This window comes from Ornithodoros turicata, chromosome 4, assembly GCF_037126465.1.
Source record: "Ornithodoros turicata isolate Travis chromosome 4, ASM3712646v1, whole genome shotgun sequence".
Taxonomy (NCBI): domain Eukaryota; kingdom Metazoa; phylum Arthropoda; class Arachnida; order Ixodida; family Argasidae; genus Ornithodoros; species Ornithodoros turicata.
In genome coordinates this window covers 72,664,373-72,687,288 of record NC_088204.1, presented here as the reverse complement: position 1 = coordinate 72,687,288, position 22,916 = coordinate 72,664,373, and the positions used below count along the sequence as shown (strand labels likewise).

The 22,916-nt window shown below is 47.0% G+C and overlaps 2 protein-coding genes and 1 long non-coding RNA gene across 4 annotated transcripts in view; 2 read left to right on the top strand and 1 right to left on the bottom strand.

The window, feature by feature from the left end:
* Positions 1 to 22,916, bottom strand: part of LOC135391856 (uncharacterized) — a 231,398-nt gene that overhangs the window by 181,714 nt on the left and 26,768 nt on the right. The window lies entirely within an intron of this gene.
* On the top strand, positions 1,939 to 11,492 carry LOC135393456 (uncharacterized). The gene is made up of 9 exons (XM_064623886.1): positions 1,939 to 2,040; positions 2,146 to 2,163; positions 2,956 to 3,102; positions 4,215 to 4,367; positions 5,293 to 5,436; positions 8,273 to 8,419; positions 9,091 to 9,234; positions 9,529 to 9,675; positions 10,888 to 11,492. Exons 1-9 carry the CDS (start codon positions 2,004 to 2,006, stop codon positions 11,475 to 11,477), a joined length of 1,527 nt encoding a protein of 508 aa, XP_064479956.1. The 5' UTR covers positions 1,939 to 2,003; the 3' UTR covers positions 11,478 to 11,492.
* Positions 13,678 to 17,540, top strand: LOC135393455 (uncharacterized). Its single transcript, XM_064623885.1, has 4 exons — positions 13,678 to 13,783; positions 14,101 to 14,259; positions 14,368 to 14,385; positions 16,358 to 17,540. Exons 2-4 carry the CDS (start codon positions 14,223 to 14,225, stop codon positions 17,509 to 17,511), a joined length of 1,209 nt encoding a protein of 402 aa, XP_064479955.1. The 5' UTR covers positions 13,678 to 13,783; positions 14,101 to 14,222; the 3' UTR covers positions 17,512 to 17,540.

Genomic DNA, 22,916 nt, shown 5'->3' with positions numbered 1-22,916 from the left:
CGCCCATGGTAGAGTCCGCTCGGATCTGTTGGGTACGGACACAGCGCCAACGGCGAGTGGGCGGGGAACAGACACAGGCCGTTAGGGGTAGAGGGGTAAGCAGGGAGAGCTCTGGTAGACGTTGCGCGTCTCGCCATTGTGTCTACGCGGGTGCTACCAAGAATGCTTACGTGTCTCGGGATCCACTGAAGCGTCACGGAATGGCCAGTGGCCGCGAGTTGGGTGAGAGCATGAAGTATGGGCTCCTGGAGAATGCATATGACGCTTGGGCGAAAAGGGAGCAGCAGATAGAGTGAAGCCTTGCTGTCGCTCAGAAAAACACACTGTGCAGTAGGCATAGGTAATAGGTAACGGCTGATGAGTGCTGAAATACGTATAGGGAAAGTCTTAGGCGTATGGGACGCTAAGCACAGGGACGCGGCCTTCAATGCTCTTGTCAATTTCATTGTGAAATCTGGACTAGAAACCCTATACTAGACAGTGCGTGGACATTGCTATGATCCTTGATGTGAACGGCGCGCTCGGTCCTGCGTGGTCGCGGTCGTGACGCTCGCCCCGGTGAACTTTTGCGGTGCGCTCGCACCTTCTGTGGTGCGATCGTACCGTTTCTTTTTTTTTCTTTTTTTTTTGAGGTAGCAGAATTCGCTTGCGCGAATTCAACCTCCCTTTGTTATTTCACCAACCAACCACCACCACGTATTTGAAGAGCCATTGATTTTAATTATCTGAAGCATTCACGTGAAACCTGTGACGATGTAGAAATGCCATACCATCACTTTAACTCGTTCATCCGTTTGTATTTTCTGTGTGTAAGCGTCCTCGGGTAGCCAGTCCTACTTCGTCGTGACTCACACCACCATCGCCTAACTGGATTTACTGCAACGCGTACACAACGGTCACCAAGATGGGATGCCACAGAACGACCATTATTTGTTCATGTCGGCAGGCCCGTGCCACGACGAAGCAAGGGGCCGCCCTCGCGCCTTTGGCGAAATTCTTGACGTGGTTCTGTGTTGATTACTAGCTCTAACGGATAGAAAGTAACAACAGGTTACTGATATTAATTAACGGTTTGTCACGTCAAAACGAAACTCAAGCAAGGAAAATGGGTCATTCAGTGAATATCATTGCGGTAATATTACAAAATAAATATTTCAAATGCGGCTTTAATGTGCCTTAAAGTTTCAAACACGTACATAGCAAGCAGCAGAATATATTACACCAGTATCGCTGGGTATCGGCAGCACTGGTCCAATCTACCAACGTTCCAGTGTTGCTAATGTCGAGCCAGTCGCATTGGGCCAATATGTTGTATGCTGCTTGGTTGTTGGAATACTTTTTTTTTCTTTTTTGCGTAAGCACAATTTGTCGCATACTTATGTACAGCGTTGCCAAGTATCCTCATATCTTTGAAGATACGAGATACGGTGTGTCTGTCTGTCGTTGTTCCTAGTGCGCAAGCTCAGGCTTCTTCAACTATGGAAATTATCCACCAGCTTACCCGCACTGATGCTGTAGTATCCGTACGTATAATGCCCGTAGTTGTAGATAATTGTAATGTAATAAAACATATTCGTGGTTCAGCCTCCAAGCGCAGGACTGCATAATGATACATCTATTTGAATCACTTATTTATTTATTTATTTAACATTCGTATTATTTCGTTCGTTCCATCGCTCATCGCGTATAAGTATAGTGGCCGCAATGAGTTGTAAATACTGTCGATAGACATGTCACTAAATTTTCACAAACGAAATACTACACATAGAAGTTAATACTCATGTGCGCTATTGAATCACGTGTTGACACAATCAGTTCAATTCACGTGCACTTCAAAATACGATAATGCGTGCAACTGTCGCACATTGATTGCGTATGCGCGAGCACCGGATAAGAAGCTCTGTTTAACAACTTTTAACAGCTGGACTGAAGCATGCCCTCGACAGAATGCGTTAAGGAGAGCATGAACCCTTCTCGAAGCTGACGTGTCCGGCAGGATAATTATGGCGAACGTGTTTCTCCTAGGCGTCTGTATTAGCCGTAAGTTTTCTGACACCGTTTTTTTCTTCTTTTCTTTAATTATGATATTGCGACGCATGTGACAATTTTACCTTACTTTTGTTTCTTTGTGCATATCGCTTTCAGTTTTGATGATTCTAAAGGGTGAGTACGCAAACATTATTCAAATGATCTTCCATGTTCCAGCAACTGTGCATGTTTCGTACGGGAAGCCATGTCCATGTTCATGTTCATCTTTGACGTTGGTGCTTCACGTTACTAACGCAGCATTTCAGCCTAGGAATCTTCGGATGAGGACTAGTGTTCCGACTACAAACTTAACGACAATCACGTGCCGACATTTCAATGAATGGTTTTTGTGTTAATGAACACGTTTGTTACCTTATCTGGCGATGAAACACAGCAATCACTATCACCCAAATAAAGTTGTTGTAGTCAGACACACACAAGTGTACACCACAATGTTTCTGTGTGTGCTTTAAAAGCGATAAAAACCCCGTGCCGGGGAAGCAAGTCAGGGGTTTTATCGCTTTTAAAGTATGCCACACCGAACAGCCCAATTTTTAACCATTTTCTGTGTGCGCCTCCTTCATTTTTTAACTTCCCCATTCATCATCATTAATTATATGTTGTTTTTGTTGTATTATATTGCAATTTTATCCACTCTATACGACTTTCACCTATAGAAGAACAGTAGCGCTATCCATCCATATTTAGGGCTGACCTTTAATATGCCTTAACAAATTGTTGATCACGATAGACCTTACGACGCGACACTTCGGCCGTTGTCCTACGTTGACTATTACGACTATACATATATCACGCCGCACGCGTCCTGTGATAACCGTACAAATTGATCTTTTCTCCGTTAGTTGTCTCGCGACGTGCAGAAACAAATTATCATCGTTATCTTTCTCTCTGCTTATAAATATGCAGTCAATGCACACAAGGAGTTTCCACATCAGATCAACGTGTTCGTCACCCCTGACTATCGACGCTCCACGCGCCGCTCCGTACTTCAGCCACGAACTCTGTTTGAACGGCCACTTGTGCCAGTGGCCCAACCACAGGGAAATATGCCTGGTAAGGACATTATTTTATAATTTCGATTCATTGGCGTAAAGGGGCAGCCGTCGACTGATTGTGAGATTGAACTTGTATTCTACTGTGAGATACGTGTACATTCCTTGAACACAGCTACATCCGACAGAGCTTTAGAGTCAGCGTCAAAGGGTAAAGATTGCTGACATGCAGCCTGCTTCTTTTTAAGTCTGCCTGCGGGTTACTGAAGAAGGACCTGTGCCTTTAGCATTTAACTCGATTTGCCTCGCATCCCTTCCAGCACCTGTCTCGGTTTTGCACGTATATAGTGATGATGTACTGAAAAATCTCCTGAAGCATTTTTTAAAGTGATAAAACACGCCGTGCCAGTAGTAAACAACACAGACAAGAGGCAAGAGACAGTCTCCTGAGCAGCACAATGTACTGAAAGTCGAGTGCAATGCGGGTGCACGGGTAGGTGAAAGGCCTTGGAAGACGCCCGTGAAATTAAAGAACATTGTTAAGACACATACCGTACACCCCCATTGCACTCGACTTTCAGTACACTGTGCTGCCTGGCCTGCGCTGTGTGTTGTGTCGTAATTTTGGTTGTTTCCCTGCACGGGGCTTTTTATCGCTTTTAAAGTAAGAACTACAGAACAGCCCAACTTTTAACCACTTTCCCCTAATACAGCTAACTAATTTGTTAAATGTTGGTGCGTGAGATAGCTGGTACATACTTTACTTGAAATTACAGCGCGTAGACAACAGAACAAGGGGACAGATATAGAAGAGAACCACAGCAATCACCGCCGACTTTTTCAATAGACCTGTTTGAAGTCGGCAGTGACTGCTGTGGTCCTCTTTTGTCTGCCCATGACTTTTTGTTGTCCAAGCACCGTAATTTCAAGTTAACTACTCTGTCTCCGACTTGACTTGTAAAACTTATTTACGCAATGCTTAAATAACAAATCCTGTAAAACGTAACGAGTTACAACTTTTCCAATCTTTCCAAGTACAAGGTAGGTGCACATTCTTTGGTCATGCTTCCTCATATGCGGATTCACTAATCATTTGACTCCGCAGACAGTCGACTCTCGTTTTCATGACCATGTGCATACCAACCGAAGCCATTCTTCTCTTAAACCATGCAGCCACTGTCTACCCCGGCCGCGCTTTTTTGCTTCGATACTCTCAGTTCGTTGACCCTTATTACCCGTACACTGCGGTCAGTCCTCAACTTCAACCACAAAGGAGGTTTGCGACTCAAGCGATACCGCCAGTCAACCCACAAGCAGGTTTCTCTGGTAAGCAAAGAATTTTGTGCGTACCTTCCACATGTAGAGGTGATCGCGGGTAAGTAAATTCGAAGAATGTAAGAGACGAATGTTAGGACCTTGTTGTAACGATTCGTGTAATTGAATCTGTGCTCATATTACACTTAAAATAAGAGAGAGAGAGAGAGAGAGAGAGAGAGAACTGCATGATACGTTCTAGGCCAGCCGTCATTCGAATTCTACCGTTCTCTTTCCCCATTTATTGAAAATGGGAGGCTTTTTGCGTGCAATTTTCCTCCCCACTTCATCATCAGAATATATCTGTTGCTGTTTTCGGCAAAGGTAATGGCCACACCAAGGCCGTTCGCCTATCTCTAACCTCGAATCAAAATGTCACCGTTCGAGGGCTAATCAGTAGCGAAACGTGTAGTGCAGTGGAGTTTGATTTTAGAGTTGTAGTCAATAGCAGGATGCAACTAATACGAACTAGTTGTCTCGCTCATTACTCCAATCTTCCTTTATTGCGAAAACTCATAGCTGTGTTAGCCACCCGTTCATTGTTCTTCCGGAAGGACTCCTCGCCCTTCTTGACCCCTGTTCCCCAGATAGACCTGGCTATAGCATCCTTCAAGCCTCGTCCTCGACCCAACCTGTTATGCCTCTCACTCACAGTTGTGTGAATTGAACTTGCACTTGCTGACGTTGTTAATATAACACCGCTAACTTCTAGTGGTTCCCGTGCACTCTACTGTAAGCGTTCCGGTGTATACAGCCCCGCATTGGTGAAATCTAGACATCCGCATTGTTTCTCTTTCTTCTTCTTCTTTTTTTTTTTGCGCAATCCAACCAATCCAGACCACTCACATCTGTACACGTGCTGAATGCACGTGCACGCTGCGTAATGCTGAAACGTTCATCTCCGTCACGCACTTCACATTTTTCTGCTTCCTTACAGCACAAGCTTCAAACTACGATTTTCTACGGCGCTACTCCACAATGGTGGATCCTTCCTACCCGCATTCCCCGGTGAGCCCTCCACCATCCCCGCAAGGACGACTTGCAACTCCGCCTCTGCCAGTGCAGCAACAACAGACCCCTGGTATGAAACAAGGAAATCGTGCACCGTTAGACTCATTAAGCTTCGGTACCTCTTCTTAAAGCCACTTGCAGATGGCACCTGCAGATACGCTTGATAAATGAAACATTCCTTGACACATAAAGGGTGTCCCAGAAAACGTGTCATTGAATTATAATAATAAAAAACTACACCACCTAGAGTCATGCGGTCAACGGTATTTGTTCTTACTGGGTTTTTGCCACCTCCTCATGTGAATGTCGTGTAACGTAAGTTTAATTATGTAAATTTTTGCGAGCTTAAGTCGGAAATTTGCCTAGTAAAGGTCACTTTTTTACCCTACCAATGTGAAGAGCGTGCCTAATTTACTCAAATTAATGATAATTGACAGGGATATTCAGGAGCTATCCCATCGGAAAAAATAGCCGAACATCATGCTCTACGGAGGTCGCACAGAATAGCGCACGATGAATTTTTCAGCGCAATCTGTGTCAGTCCGACGAAAGGAGGTTGGAAACCCAGCCCACCTCGGCATCACAGAAAGAGATAACGCAGGCATGGCTTATCACCTCCGACTTTCGCTAGGATAATGCTTTCCCTCGTCCAATTTTAGGAACTGTTACTTTTTCTACTATCACTCTGTGGGCTGGCTTCGGAACCTCCTTTCGTCGGACTGCGAGCGATTGCGCTCAGAAAGACAGCGCGTGTTATGGTCCGGTGCTCCGAAAAGCATGATATTCGGCGATTTTTTCCGATGGGATAGCTCGTGAATATCACTGTCAATTATCATGAATTTGAGTGAATTCGGCACGCTCTTCGTATTGGTGGGGTAAAAAAGTGGCCTTCCCTTGGCAAATTTCTGAGTTCAGTTTGCAAATATTTGCATAATTAAACTTGGGGTACATGACATTAACTTTACAAGGTGGCAAAAACCTAATAAGAACAAATGCCGTTGACCGCATGATTCTAGGTGGCGTAGTTTTTTTTATTATAATTCAATGACACGTTTTCTGGGATACCCTGTATATGTTCATTGCAACGTGCGGGAGGAACTTGCGAATTTTCTGCAGCAATACTCTTACCTCTACTAATACTCTTACCTGCTGGACACTGGTCCAGGAGGTAAGCCGTACACTCACTGTAACACACTGCCTTGAACCAGAACTCAAGGCCAGCCAACTTGCAGATTGTCCTCTGCTTCGGGGACAGCGGTAAAGAGGGTCCTCTAGTAACAAAAGAAGGAACGTTGTCAATTGCTCAACATTAGAGCTTTTGATTTGATTTGATTGCGTGTTAGCGCCGCGAAGCAACTGTGGCTATGAGCGGCGTACAGACGCGAACAGATCCAGTGAGGACAGCAGGAAGGAGTGGGGGACAGGGGGGTTAGTATGCGTCCTGGGCCGACTTCAGGGGGAACTGGGCTGACATTCGTCTGGAAAGTATTCGGAAAACCCAGGGAAACCCTCAGAGAGCACAGCCGGCGGTAGGACTCGAACCCACCACCTCCCAGTCTTCAGCACGACCGTGGTTACCACCAACGAACGTAACCTCATAACCACGTAACCTCATGGGACCGAGGAGCGAAGCATGACAAACATGGTCATGTGTGTGTGTGGGGGAGGGGGATTTATTCGGCAGGTAAAGTCAGCCAGAACAAGAAGGCTTGCTCTTCCTTAGTAGAAAATTCATTAATCAGCAATCAACCTCCAACGGCTGTCAAAGTCGTTCACCGAGTCGGTGTGGGGTAATGGAACTACCGCGGTACCACGTACGATGTCACAGGCTGCTGAGAAGGCTGGTATCCCGCAGGTAGTTGGGAAGCGCTGCCGTTATACCACCGCTGCATGTTGGGCCAAGTAAGGTTGCTAGAGAGTATCCGAGGCTGGTGTGGCGAGACTTGAGCGTGTCACGGAAGGAAGGTGTTGAAATGGGAACAAGGTGACAAATGTATGCATGAACGTTGCAGGCAGAATATAGGGGGGCGGCTTGCTGCCCCTTTTTGAATTGTAGCGTTAGAGTACGGGCAATGTTAAGGTGGAGCTGGTGAAGGCGATATTCTTCCATCCTGAAGACACGACCGCAGATGTCGTAATACATGATTCGGTCGATGGACTACAAGAAGGGGTTGGTCTTTGCAACGTCCTTGACAAAAAGATTCGTACTGACAGTGACAGAGTGGCGTAGCTGCAGATGGCAAACCACCAATCAGCTCTTATGTGTGGGCACGTTTTCCTCTTGCATCAGCGTGGGTATTGCCAGACATTGCAATGCGGCTACTACAACTGCCATGAATGAACCGCAAAACGCACACTTTCGCTATCTGTTTCTTTTCGGGTTAGGATTCAGGACACGCTAATTATATAGAAATATGAAGATAAATATATGATCAAGCTTGCCCCAGTGTTTGATGTCTATTGGAAGGGAATCGCTCCGCAAAATACGTACCTCTGAAAGTATCAAGTAACTTAAACTGCCTGCAATAGAGCGGTCACGGGGTAAGAGTTTTATCGCATTACTAAAATAATAGTAAAGCCCTCAAAAATAGTTTATCATCTACTCTACTGACATTTACAGTCGACATCGCATAGGCATACTGGATACAACATGACGAGATCTCGCATTACACACGCATATTATACTGTACATGTTACTCCGTTTCATACAGACATTGTGTGTGAAGTTACAGAATGAGGAGACGACAGTATTCCATTACCTCCGTTATCTCATCTGCCCGCGTGTTTTGTCTCACAGAGAAGCCAATCAGCACGTTATCAGATGGTCTACAACTTGGTCAATAACACTGTTATTGCAGAAGTTGGGGCACGACCTTTCACAGTATTCCTTTATTTCACGCTTACAGGTAGTGCCCACTACGAGTTCTTCCGGGAATACTCCAAACTGGTGGATTCTCAGAGCCATCAGTATCCTGCTGCTGTTCCCCAGCCTCAAGCGCGACAACTACATGAAGGTCAATTTGTGACACCACAACCGCCACGAGTAAACAGTGGTAAGTCAAACAAATACATATGAGCCTACAAAAGAAACAAGCGTTCCCTGCAATGCCACGTGTACGAGACGAGGTTCAGCGTCACAGTGTAATGGCTTCTGCTGCTGTTGTCACTAGTCGTCCAAGGTCCAAGACGGTCAGAAGAGCGGGTCAGAAGAGCTGGTCGTGGGGTATTTGATGTGGTCCTGTGCTGCGACGAGGATCCATTTGCGTGCGACATCAAATACGTCGAAAGTAGAAGGGAAAATCCCACGCACGTTCAAGTTCTAAAATGTGGCGGCATGGGATCATCTAAGCGGTAAAGGGAGCATGAAGGTAGAAGCGGTACAGCATGTAGGAGCAGTTAATTCGAGAAAACTATCTAGGGTGAACGGTGACCATTACAGGCTGTGAGACTGCGTCCCTGTCTCCTCAAAGTACTCGAAAAAATGCCACCTAGCCTAATATAACACCGCCAACCTGTAGTGGTCCCCCGTGCAGTCAACTACAAGCGTTCCGAGGTATGCGGCTCCACATTGGTGAAATCTAGACATCAGCATTGTTTTTATTCTCAATCCAATCCAATCCAATCCAATCCAGCCCGCTCACGCCTGTACGCGGTTAACGGAATTCCGTTCCTCATTAAACGTTCCTCTCCGTCTCGCACTTGACTTTTTTCTGTCTTCTTCCAGTGCTAGCTTACAACTACGATTTTCTACGGCGCTACTCCGAACTGGTGGACCCTTCCTACCCGTATTCCCCAGTGGGCCGTCCGCCACACCCGGAAGGACGACCTGCAACTCCGACTGTGCCAGTGCTGCAACAAGAGGCCCCTGGTAAGAGAGAAGGAATTCGTGCGCCGTTAGACTCATTAAGCTTCAGTATCTGTTCTGAAAGCCCCTTGCAGTGGCACCTGATGATACGCTTCATAAATGAAGCATACCTTAACACATGTATGTTCATCGTGACGTGCGGGAGGAGTACCTCTGTTATCTCATCCGCCACCCGTGTTTTGTCTCACTGAGAAGCAACCAGTGCGCTATCTGATGGTCTACAACTCGTCAATAACACTGTTATTGCAGAAGTTGGAACAGGACGTTTCACAGTATTTCTTTATTTCATGCTTGCAGGTAGTGCCCGTTATGAGTTCTTCCGGGAATACTCCAAACTGGTGGATCCTTTCAGTCATCAGAGCCCCGCTGCTGTTCCTCAGCCTCAAGCGCGACAACTGCATGAACGTCAATTTGTGGCACCACAGCCACCAAGGGTAAACCGTGGTAAGGCAAACAAATACATATGAGCCTACAAGTAAAAGAAGTGTTCCCTGCAACGCCACGTGAACAAGACGAGGTTCAGCGTCACAGTGTATTGGCTTCAGTTGCTGTTGTCATTAGTTGTCCAAGGTTGGAAGGCCCAGGTTGATCAGAAGGGCGTGTGTGCTACTCGTGGGGTATTTGAAATGGACCATAGCCTCCAATATACTATACTATACTGCTATATACTATATAGGAGGTTTTGGATGCACCTGTTCTGCGACTAGGACCAATTTGCGTTAGACATGAAATACGTCAAAAGTAGAAGGGAAAATACATGTACGCTTAGATTTAAAAATGGAGCCGCAATAGGTCACCAAAGCGGTAGAAGAAGCATGAAGGTGGAAGCGCAAGAGCATGTGCAGGAGCAGCTGATTCGAGATTGGAGAAAGCTTGTGCTGTATGGTCAGTACGGGGCGCTGCCGTTGGCATGCCATATTATCGACGGTAACATCTTCCAAATCCAGCACAACTAAATCGCGATTTTGTGCGGCCTGCAAAAGCTGCCCGTTAACTGTGTGTGTGAAGGCCAGTAGCGATGCCTGAGTGGTGGGAAGGTCGCCGAAAGAACCGAGATTCAGAAAAATAGTGTATTCTCTAGTGTGGCAAGCCCCCTCCCAGGTCATCGTGGGTCTGATGTCTCATGAACCAACCAGCAATATGTCATCAAATATGTCTACCAGCAATACGATATCAGAGTTATGATATCACTGTAGCATCGGCGTCTCTCATGTTGTTCTCCTGCATAAGATCAATGTAACAGTCCCATCATGGTAGCAACGTCATTAGGTGGGTTCCGTTTATCATCTTATTCGTTACGTTTGTTTCAAGGCATGCCTATGATTGTTTCACATTGCTTCTTTGTGCATGGCAGGATGTGCGGTTCTTGTTTCATTATATTCCTGCCTTGCCTTCACTTCACCGGAAGATAAAGTGAGGATGCTCAGCTTTCCGTCTTTCACTTCTCAAGCACTTCCTCTTTCTGCTAACTGGATTGAAAGAGACGCGATTGGGTGTAGGCTCTTCAGTGTTATCTGAGAATGAGATAGTGAGTGGGGATAAAATAGAGAGAACGGCTCCAGCTGCACTAAAACGCATAGAGCCATGGATAACACTTATCTGCTACGCTTATCGGTGATATCCTTCTAACTACAAACTTTTTTCAACAACGTGCAGCCATGCTGAACCCGAACTACGGATTCCTACAACAGTACTCCAGGCACGTTCAACCTGGTTATCAGTACCCACCAGCCCAGCCTCTCAGTCAACGACAAAGGCAACTTGGACAACCGCGTCAGTGGCCCTCACAGGCACCGTACCCATATTCCAGGGCCCCCACGTACCAATGGCCTCCCCAAACACCCCTGCAACCCCACCCAGCTCAAGTACCGCTACCAGCCCAACCTTTCCCTGTTTTCATGCCTCAGCAGCCGCAACAGTTTCCTACGCCTCAGTATCCTATCCAGGCCCCCATGCCTCCGTACCCCTCCCAGTTTTATATGCCTACGTATCCCCAACAGAGTGTTCACCCACCCCTGTTTCCCCAGCACCCACAACCGCCACAGCTGCCACATTATCCCCCGGCTACCAGGGGCCCGTCTCGGCCGGACTGCCTTACAGATGATCCAGAGCTCTTCTGCTACGCGTTCTGTAAATACGCTTACAACTCACCTGGTTGGTGCAATCGCAAGGAAAACAAGTGCGCGTGCGCACGTTATAGGAAACTACATCAAAAGCATGCGGAGGTTGGGCATCCCAATAAATAAGTTTCAAGCCTGGTATCCGCGTGGCTTATTTTCACGGTCTAGTTACTCCCTAAATGTATAAAGAGGTGCGGACGGACACATGTCCATGACATGTCCATGTCTGACATGGTCCATGCGGACCATGGAAGGCGTCAAACGTGGGCTGAACCCTGTCAATGAGGGCACACAGCATGGCATTGTATGTGTATTACTGCTTCTGCTACCTTTTATTGCGCACAAAATATATCACGGAGTAGACTCCCAAGTACGCTGTCATTGCGAATGAAAGCACGCGCTAGACGTGCGTCTTCCACCGCGCTCATGCAGTTGGTGCGTCTTCTAAAGACACGATCTTTCAACGCATGATAATGTTCAGTACGGGACACTGGAGATAGAAGGCATTGGAGATGGAGGCAGTTCTGTCAGGACTGTGGCTTCGAAGGAGTTCTGTCGCTTTGCAGTTCTCCTCATGCAGCCAATGGATAACATTGAAGATATTTGGAGCAGTAGTTTTATGAAGTATGTGGTGTCAGACGTTAAAGTAAAGGCAGAAAGGCGTCGTCATGCTCTTCAAGACTCAAAACTACACGATTCCATCTGGAAGGGACACAATGTACACTTCTTGTACAAGCAGCGGTTCGTTGTCAATGTATACTTGAAGGTTACAGTCAATGACTTGCACGGAAGTACGCTGTCCACTGCGAATGGACGCTGTCGTATATTAGCGCATGTAATAGGGCTTTCTGCGAATGCGTTACGAATGGCAAACAAGGTGCCGCGAGCAAGCCTAGTCGACCGAAGTAGCATAGGTAGCAGTGCTGTTTTTATTTTTATTTATTTATTTATTTATTTTTTACCGTTCTGTGTGAAAACGAAGGAGAAGCTGTTCAGATTTCCCGAAGCGGAACTCTTTATCCAGTTATCATAATAGGCTCGAGCGTTGCACACGGCACGTATGGAATCGGCTGAAGGCTGGGGGAGCCACTAACGACAAAATGAGTTATAAATAGTGTTGTGTTGCGAGTTCCGCTTGAACAGTTTGTACTATGATCCTTATTACTATGAAAAATTACCTAACCTAAGTTCACAAACTAAGGGGGAGCGGGCAAACAAAGATCCTAGAGAGTGTGGACGCTAGAGTGCGTGTCATTAACTTTTTGTGGAGCTCCACCTTATGAGATGCCGGGCCGAAAGGCAACCAGCAGGAGGCATTTCGGGTTACCTGTATGCGACAAATCCCATGGGAGGCAGACTTGGGGCCGCCGGCATAAAAAAAAAAAAAAGTCGTTAAGTTTATCTTCGTATTCTGCTGCTTTTAGTCGGGTGCTGCATTGTTATTGTTGCATTTAGTGGACAGACTGCCGTTTTCAGTCCTGAGAGTTATATGCAGTGATGTATATTAAGTGAAATAATGTTCGTTGAAAACACACACGCTTAGGAACGTCGGCACTTATTCGTATGCAACAAATATTAATAAAACCCAGAAACCAAGAAATGAAATAAAGTGCAAAAAATTTCTGGAACTTCAGTACCCAAATGCTACACATCTAACACGGCATTCGTAACTGCGCCCAAGGTTTGCAGAGGCTCGCTTATCGTAACGCACGGCAGGGTTGCGACTGTGAGATAGGCCTGTACAGGAGGCCGAGGAAGAAAATCTGCTCTCTGACAGCACAGGTCTAGCAATGAAGCACTACGGTTGGTGTGGTGTGTTGTCCCTGCGCCCTATTCTGTAAACAAAGCAAAGCCTCGGTATCTTGTAGGAGCGATAACCGTGTTAATTGATTATGATGAGCCTTTCGACTACGCAATGCACAGCTCTCACAGCCTTCGCCCGTCAAGCTTTGTAAAGGAACAGATGAGGAGTGTGCAAGCGCACTGGTGGGCATTAGGTGAGGGCAACATTTCTTTCAGTTGTGTCTGATTTGTGTAGTGTCCCTCTTCTGTATTTTTCTTCGTTCCTCACTTTGCTCTCTCCGACGAACTCACACACCCTCTACGCATCTCCACCTTCATCCTCCATCCGCCTTTTTCTTTTTTTTTTTCTATTTGCTGTAGTCGTGACGACACCCACCTCTTTCTGGCCAACACCGGCGAGCCGATCGTGCGCCATTACCCCTTTCCCCTCCCACCCTTCTTTCCTCAAGCACGAGGAAATGTTGCCTTCATCAAACTTTATGCGCGCGAATCGGCATGTGTGACCAACGTTTTCCCCAGCGTGAGTGAAGGGGCCACGTTGAATGGGCTAACCTTTCAATATATTCCAGAACTAACAAACGCACAGAACTGGCTTCTGCGAACGCGCTCCGGGAGTTACCCTAAACGAGGTAAGCGCTGTCTGGTAACTCAGAATGCTCCTGGAGCGGTAACATTAGTCGTCCAAACACGACCTATACGAACAGGAAAGGAACGGTCGAACCTTGCACCCTGAGCACTTTTCAATGTCTGGTGGAACGCACCCATGTTGCCCTAATCCTCAGCACCAATTTGACTCAGGCAGCCCATCGCGTTAGACGCATTTGGACGCATCACTCACAACATCGAATCGTGACCGTATCCTTTTTTTTTTTTACTGACTCATTAGAACGAAGAAAGTACCGTAATTGCTTTTACACCTGCACGATCTCTCCTTTCCAATGGGCAGCAAGTGCAACTGCTGTACCTCAGCTATGAGCACACTAAAGGCACCAGTGACGTCAACAGCACACAGTCCAATGTGAGTCGAGCTCGTATCAGACGTTTCTTAAGCAGCAACCCGGAGCAGCCATGTTGAAGTCATTGCTGCCGGTCCTCTGTTTCTGGGGTGAGTAAAAGAAAACGGCTGCAACTATGTCGTTTGTTCAGTGACACGATTAAGGGTGCTGACAATTCTCACGTTGTTTTTTCTTCTTTCCGTTTCCTTTCATTTCAGGAGCCGTACTACTTCAAGGTAAGTAAAACCTTCTGCGTCCCATTGAACAGCCAGAATGTTCCGTAGCACTGCATTGTAGAGGTATAGTCAATGCTGTCTTTTAACCTGTCATTCAACTTACTTAATATTTCTCTAGATTAAAACTGTGTACGGCAGTGAACAAATATATGTGATACGAGGTGACACGTCACCATGGCGATTCTGCAAGAGGGCTGTACATGTAGTAAATGCGGGATGCGACGCACAAACTTCTACGAAGCCCACGTATTTATGATTCTTTCTGCGTCCCAAAAGGAGATAGCTTGTGCTAAATACTCACACATGACGATGCTATAGATAAAATCACTAGTGGCAACAAACGCAAAATAGAAGGTAGCAATGTTTTAAAGTACTTATTAGAAATTACTATAGTAGCAAACTGCAGCTCAAAAAGGTATAGCCTTTTTCGGAGGCCAATCGACTACAGAAAATTGCTCAAAAATATCTTTTGCTTTTAACATCGACTGAACGTCTATAGTTGCAACGCCTCCACGTAGGACCTGTGTGGACATATTAGTTACCGCACCACACGTCCTGTCCCGTGATATCTATCTTCGAACCCTGGCAAAATTGTCCATATCTACAGTACGGGCATGGCAAAAAGACATTTAACTTGATCACCGCTAAAGTTGACAGAGATAGAGTACAGAGACAAGTACATTAGATAGGTCTAATGAGTAGGCGACATTAATAGCATGACTGTCACCGAAGTAGTTTCTACAGCCACAAAATCTAGCGCTGAAGTCTTAAACTAACTGTCGTAAAAGAAAAAAAAACTTTTTCGTGTCACGAGAAAACAAAGCTCGTTTTTCGACCAGTCACGTAAGGCCCTTATGAACCACAAGGCTATTCTTGGACATTTGCATGAAGAAACTGTGCAATGATTTCAGTCGTTGGCATTGTTATGGGAAGATTTATTATGAACGCAATACACAAGCTGTACTCAACACAAACTAATGCGATGATTATAGAATATAATTTCCATTCTATTCTATAGTTCGATGACATCGTTGACATTGAACGATGTGTGGTCAGCTGCAGTCACAGTACAGAGTTCCGGGCTTTATCATTTCCCTGTCATGCACAACACTCTTAGAAATGAACTTCACCGCATAGCACGCTCTCCTAACCAACCATCATCTCGAATGATATCGATATTTGCCCTGATTTGTTGAAAACGGGAGGCGTACGCCTTTTTTGTGACACTTATGCTGTTCATAATTGTCACAGAAAGGCGTACGCCTCCCGTTTTCAACAAATCAGGGCAGATATCGATATCATTCGAGATGATGGTTGGTTAGGAGCGTGCTATGCGGTGAAGTTCATTTCTAAGAGTGAAGCATGACACGCTCGGGTGCCATGCGAGTGTTCCACCATATACTTGTACACGAATACCCTATAGCCACACGGCAAACACAATACATTATACGGAAGGACAGTAACTTCACCTCCTAACAGACCGTCGTTCTCTGCCCCGATTTGCTGAAAACAGGAGGCGTACGCCGTCTCCTCTGAAAATTATGCCCCGCATAATTGTCACAAAACTGGGGTACGCCTCCCGTTTTCACCAAATCAGGGGAAAGAGAGTGGCGTCATTCGAGAGGATGGTTGGTTAGGAGGTGAAGTTACTACCATTCCGTTTTTTTTTTTATTGCCTGTCAGCGCCGCGAAGCAACTGTGGCTATCATTCCGTTTAATGGAACAAGTTTGCCGTGTGGCCAGAGTATAAAGGGGGGGGGGTATATTTATTAGACGAAAGGGAAAAAAACGGGGAAAGGTCAGCCAAACGGGACGTCGGCTTGCTATTCCGCAAAGAAATAAAATAAATGAAAGAAGAATAAAATAAATAAAAAGGAAAGAATTATAAGCGAAGAGTATAAGAAGAGTATAAGTTTAGCAGCGTTCTCGTGCATTTTTTATCGCACTAACCTCAGCTACGTTTTCTTGCAAGATGTACACGTCTGGGGACAAGGATGGGGACAAGGATATGACCAAGGACTGGGACAAGGATGGGGACAAGGATATGGCCAAGGGCAGGGCCAAGGATATGGACAAGGACTGGGCCAAGGATGGGGGCAAGGATATGGCCAAGGATATGGCCAAGGATGGGGGCAAGGATGGGGGCAAGGATGGGGTCAAACAGGAAGTCAAGGATTCGTCCCGTCGCAAGGAAGTGGGTACGCAATGGAACCTTTCCCGCCTCAAGTAGTCGTTCGCATCTTCACGTTTCCCAACCCATACGCGCAACTCAACCTGGCATCCCGACCACCACCACTACAGCCAGGGTACGGCGCGCCCGGAATTGCACCCCCGTACGGGCTGCCAGAGCTTATATCCAGAGGTGACGAGCCCCCTCCCCCAATGGAGCCATCTCGACGGCCCCCATACGAACACAGGGAAGACGAGTTCTTGCAGGGTCTACCGCACGTGCAAGATCCATATCAAGGTCCTTACGAGTCTACCGGCACAGGACTGGGAACGCCTCCCGGACCCCCGCCTGTGCAAGTAGTACCAATTCCACACGAGTTCCATTACGGTCCAGCACCAAAGCATCTCGTGCCAGTACCGTTCGTCGCTGGCTTTCCACTCGCTAGTCCGCCGGGGTATCCTCCTCATGTAGCATACCAAGCTCCTTATCAGCCACAGTTCCCGACACAATTCCCGCCGCAAATCCCACCACAGTTCCCGCAACAATTCCCTCCGCAATTCCCGCCACAGTTCCCGCCACAATTGCCGCCACAGTTCCCGCCACAATTCCCGCCACAAGTCCCGCCACAAGTCCCGCCACAAGTCGCGCCACAATTCCCGTCACAGTTCCCGCCACAATTCCCGCCACAATTCCCGACACAGTTCCAGCCACCGTATCAGCCACAGTTCCAGCCACCGTATCAGCCACAGTATCAGCCACAGTATCGACCTCCGTATGACGATCATAGTGAAGTGGGACTTCTCGAGGATTTCAAATATAGATGTAACCCGGCGTCAGAGCAAGCGAACGCGTTTTGCATGTATGCCTGTGGCATGGCGTACCAAGCGTCGGGATATTGCAGTTCTGCTGATCATTGCCATTGTGTCAGGAGGCCCGGTGACGTGGGCTACGTGTGATAACCGCAATAAAGAATTGCAACTCCGCCGCATGGCTTCTTTGGCCTGCTTTGGTGGCAGAGATGAGGGAAGGGGTCCTTTAAGACCAACAGCGGTGCTGGAAACCCTTCCCGTGGATAAGCATGTGCGGTGAGATATAGAAAACAAAGTAAATGGGAGGTAGGTAAAAGGCTTCTGCAGTCGCCTACACAGCAGTAAGTATACGCTGTGCAAGTGCGTCTCTGCGCATGAGAGGAGGCAGTCAGAGGGAAGAGGGAGGGCGCCGCCGTAGCCAATGGAGCTTCCCGAGCGGAGTAACCGGGAGAGGAGTTATGCGCAGACCTCTCGGTTACTTGCAGAGCGTATTGCTTGAGACTGACGGCATCTCTACGCATATAATACTTTTCCTTGTAGTACTCGGGACAAAGGTGAGGGAAAAGACAGCAGTGTAATCAATACAGTGACTATTTTTAGAGGTACTTTACTCTCAATATCTCTAGATCCCACGCACTGACCTTGTCCTTGTAGTGCGGACGTCTTTTCAATTGGTAATATTTTTGTAACTTTATATGACGTGCTAACCTTACAACGAACGGAACAATCATCCGAAAGAAGTAGTCTCTTGTAAATCCAAATTAAAATCCTGAATGTTCCGATTTAATTATTTATTACGAAATTTATTTATTTCATTTATTTTTGACTTGACCTCAAAGGCCAGAGCGGGAGGTACATGAGGGTAGATTACTTGGGGAAAACGCAAAAGACAATATTAAAAATAAAAAAAAACAGGGACAACAGAAGAAACGGGGTATACACACAGAACACGCATGTACAATTTACATGATTCAGTCATAAAGACAAGAGTACAAGTTAGCGCGTGATACATGGGATAACGGGTGGGGGTATGTCTAATGCTGGTAGAAAAACAAAAAGACTGGAAAGGTTAGCCATGATGTAGGCTTGCCATTCCCAAAAGCAAACACAAACAAACGCAAAGGAAGATGAAGCAGCAGAGAGACAGAAAATTATGAAGAAATACACGAGAAGCCGGCTCTCCTTCACTGGTTGTTGTGCAGACAGTCATATAGGAGGTATCAGAGAATGCTCAAGAATTAAGATTCCCGAAGGAATCGTGTCAGCGAAGACGCGACTACAGCTTGCTGAGTAGGGCCAAAGGGCACAGCGTGGTAAAACTCTCGAAAGCCAGATGAGAACGAGGACTTCAAGGAAGGCCGTTCCAGCTACTGTCTCTTTGTGGAAAGAATGATTTCGAATAATATGAAGCATGACTAGTTGCATGGCTGACTTTCATGGGAATGGTCAAGATGTAGTGAGGGACGTGGCGCAGGTAGGATGTATACGTGCCGCACAAGGAAGACGTGTAAATGAGCTTAAGGCGGACTGACTTGCTAAAAAAGGCTATGGGGAATTTTTGTTCGCAGGATTGTCGAAAACCTAGCTAAATTTTTTACACAAAACAGGTACAGGCGTGTTCCCCTCGACTTTATCTAGCGAATGACACATTTTGAAGGTCCGACGCGATCCGCTGATTTTTGGCGAATTAAAGTTTGTCAAATTTTCAATACATGGGAGTCTATGGGAGATGCAACAAAATCGCTTCTCTGGGCACGCCCTCCTGCAATATCAAAATGATGTCATTCCCTACAGTAACAGTCGGGGAATCGACTGCAATGAATAAATTCGACAAGCTTAGTGTAGTTTTCCAGACCCCTGCGAATGAAAACAATGGCTCTGTTGCTTGCTAGCATGTTCTGAACGCTAGCGCAGATTACTTCCTTAAAGCGCGGGAGAAAAGCAAAAGGGAGTGAACAATTTTGCGAATGTACAGCCAACTCTCTCCGGAAGCGGAAGTTTACTAGACCGCATGTGTCCGCCTTAAATGGAAGACGCACAAACTGAAGAACTTGTGACGTAAAGCGAGAGGGGGAGGTTAAGTGACGCCTTTTTAGCCGAGACACTTAAATGAGTGATTTGAGCGAATATAGCGAGTCGGAGCAGCCGGTCCCGTGTACCTGTGTTCTTTATATCCCTTGTCCTTACAGTTCCAATTTATTCGTATAGCTGTGTACCAACAGGCCCACTTAAGCCATTCCAGTGAATAAGGCGATTCGCCCTGTTCGGAATAGTTTATGAAGCCGCGAAGATATGATGGGAAGTACCGAAACGCTTGAGGCACCCAAGAAGACTAGGAGCAGCACTGCAAGGGTGACAACTACATATTGCCGCTGTACATTTCAACAAAAATAAGCATCTGACTAATAGTCTCGGATTTTGACGAGCACGACCGATCAAAACAAAAACAAAAATAGATTATGACGATGAGATGGGAACAAACCAAGAAGAGCTTGGGCATCGGGGATATACGTATGCAGTCCTTCACTGTTTTCCCTTGTATATACTTCGAGCTAAATATAATAACTTTTCTTTATATATGTGTCTTTTATTCGTTACATATTTCTGATGAAAAAGCTATGAGAGCAGCATATAGGTGCCGTTCTTGCGAGTGAGCTATACGGCGAGGCGATGTAAAAGCTTTCTACAGCGAAAATCAACGTACACAACTTAAAAATACCTTCCCATCTAGTAGAATATTTTTATAATATCAATCGAGCGATCATCTGAAGCAAACTCAAAGCAGTAATTAATTTAGGCAAACACTTTCTGAGCAAGCCAGGGCGATCCTCTCTTATCTCTTATCCTCTCTTACTGTCCTGTAACCACTGAATGATTAATTATCTAAAATTTGCTAATCAACTGTAATTAATGGCCATCGGCCGAAAGTGAGACACAAGAAAGGGAGAGCGGCCTGGTTGACCTGTCATTCCAACTCTTAAAAATAGTTCAACCAACACGCACGTTGCAATACCCATCGCGAAATTTCGCTATTCAAATGAAACCATAACCGGGCTCATCAGGAGCGTAGAGAGGACATGAAGGCTTATCTGCAGCGCAAAGCAGTCGATCTGACCAGTAGATCAGCACCAATTCCCCCAATCATCTTCATCGCTTTATAGAGCACGCGTGGCTCGTGGAATGACGACTGTCCTCTGAAATGACCACTGAGGGGGCGTGGGGGAATCTATTTATTTCCACAGGAAAGGTCAGCCAGAAAGGATGGCTAGCTATTCCTTAATAAATGATTCGTTAGAGCGTGGCCCTGCGCTAGCTAAAAGTAAGGCGATTAGGAGTCAGATGTCTTCCGCCGTCTCACACACGTTGTCACAGGCTGCTGAGGAGACCGGCATCACGTAGGTAGTGGAGAAGCGCCGCGGTTACACCACCCAAGTAGTGTTGCGAGGGAGATGGAGTACCCGAGGCTGGCCAGGCGAGACTTGAGGTTGTCGCGGAAGGACCTAAAACAGCGGCATTCGAGCAGAAAGTGACGAATATCTGCCTCAACGTTGCAGGTAGAACATAAGGGTGTTGCTTGCTGGCCCATTTTGAATAGCAGTGACGGAGTGCGGGCGACGTTGATGCGGAGCCGATGTATAACAGATTCTTCCCTTCTTGAGACGCGGCCGCAGATAGTGTAGTCCATCGTTGGCTCAATGGACCTCGAGATTGGGTTGGTCCTGACAGCGTCCTTGGCAAACAGCTTAGTATTGACAGTAAGGAAGCGGCGTCGCTGCAGTTGGCAGGCGAATGTCGAGATGTGTATTCCAGAAACCGGCTCTAACGCATGAGCACATTTCGCAGCGGCGTCACCGCGAGTATTGCCAGGGATGCCGACATCGCTCGGAAACTACACAGTGTGGCAGGAGGACAGGAGGTCATTATAGGTTACAAGGATCAGGGCATGCACGTCGCAGACTATCTTAACAGAGAAAGATACCAGGATAGCTAGGGCCGCTTTGCTGTCAGTCAGTACCGTCCGGGCACTAGGCGAGAAGAAGCAGACATGATTCAAGGCAGCAAGAATAGCACACAGCTCAGCTTCTACAGATGCCGTTTCATATGGGAGCAGAGACGCATGCTCGAAGTCGTCGCTAGGGACATAGTACGCCGCCGTCGACGAACCTTGCCGCACTGACCCGTCAGTGTACACCTCCGTTCTATGGCTATGGAAGGCATGAATGTGGTCCAGGGTAAGTTGACATGCAGCGACAGGTGGTATGCTGTTTTTGTTAGCAATGCCAGGCACAGACTCATGTACGATGGGCTGATTCAGCGTCCACGTCAGTGGCGCGCGTATGCAGCACTGTGAGGGATGTAGCTGTTAAGACGGAGCTGAGCACGACAGAATGCGGACGACGGGGAAGTCACACAGAGATCTCGCAGGTAATAATGGGGATGTCGGCTGACGAATCGGGCGTGCACACCAAGAGTTTCTTTGTCGCGCAGAATGTGGACTGGGGGTTCTCGCGCCTCTGCCAAAACAGAGAAGGCCTCTGTTGTTTTAGGCACACCTAAGCAAAGGCGAAGGCTTCTAGCTTGAGGACCAACGAAGAGCGAACCTGGCGGAGGTCAGCACTGCATGGGCCCCAGGATGATCCACAATAGATGCCGGATGACATTGACAAACTTGTTTGCGGTTGCACCAATCGCCCGAATTTGCTGTGCCCACGTGAGGCCGCGGCCAATTATCACGCCAAGATAGCGGACGTGGGAGACAAACTGCAGAGCAGGGCCCTACGCAAATATAGGGTACTTGTGGAAAGAGCGGCGCGTAAACGCCATCGCTGTTGTCTTACTTGGCGAAATGGAGAGACCGCGTTCCGCGAGATAGGAGACCGTCGTGTCCAGAGCTGTGTTGGAGAGATTTACTAAACGGATTCCACGTGGGTACTATATAACAAGCACAACACACACACACATAACATACACACAAGATCAACGATACAGGGCCAGAGCTTGCTGCAAACGACACTGAGGAGTATCGCGGCGAATAGCAGAAGTCCATATGCAGATATCGTCGTCGTAGATGGTGATACTGGTATGGCTACGTAGCTGCGCTGGGAGTAAAGCCATGATGACGTCAAATAAAAGTGGACTCAGAACGCTCCCTTGTGGGACGCCACGCTGCACAGGGTAGACGGCGCTATCTCCCTCAGTAGTGCACACAAAAAGGTGTCTGTCAGTGAGGAAATCTTGAAGCCAGAGAAGCATGCGACCTCCCACGCCGGCGTCTTGACGTGACGCGACAACAACCCTGCTGTGAAAAACACTGTCGTATGCTTTCTTCACGTCAATGAAGACAGCGGCGGTAAGCTTGCCCTCGGACTTCGCTTGTTGCACCGCCGCCACTAGGTCGATGATGTTGTCCGTCGCGATGTTCCTTGACGAAAACCAGCCATAACTTCCGGGAAAAATCGAATAGAGATACCAATTCAGCCGTGAGTGCACCATCCGTTCCATAGTTTTCCCAACACAACTAGTAAGGGCTATTGGTCGGAACGCGTCCAAAT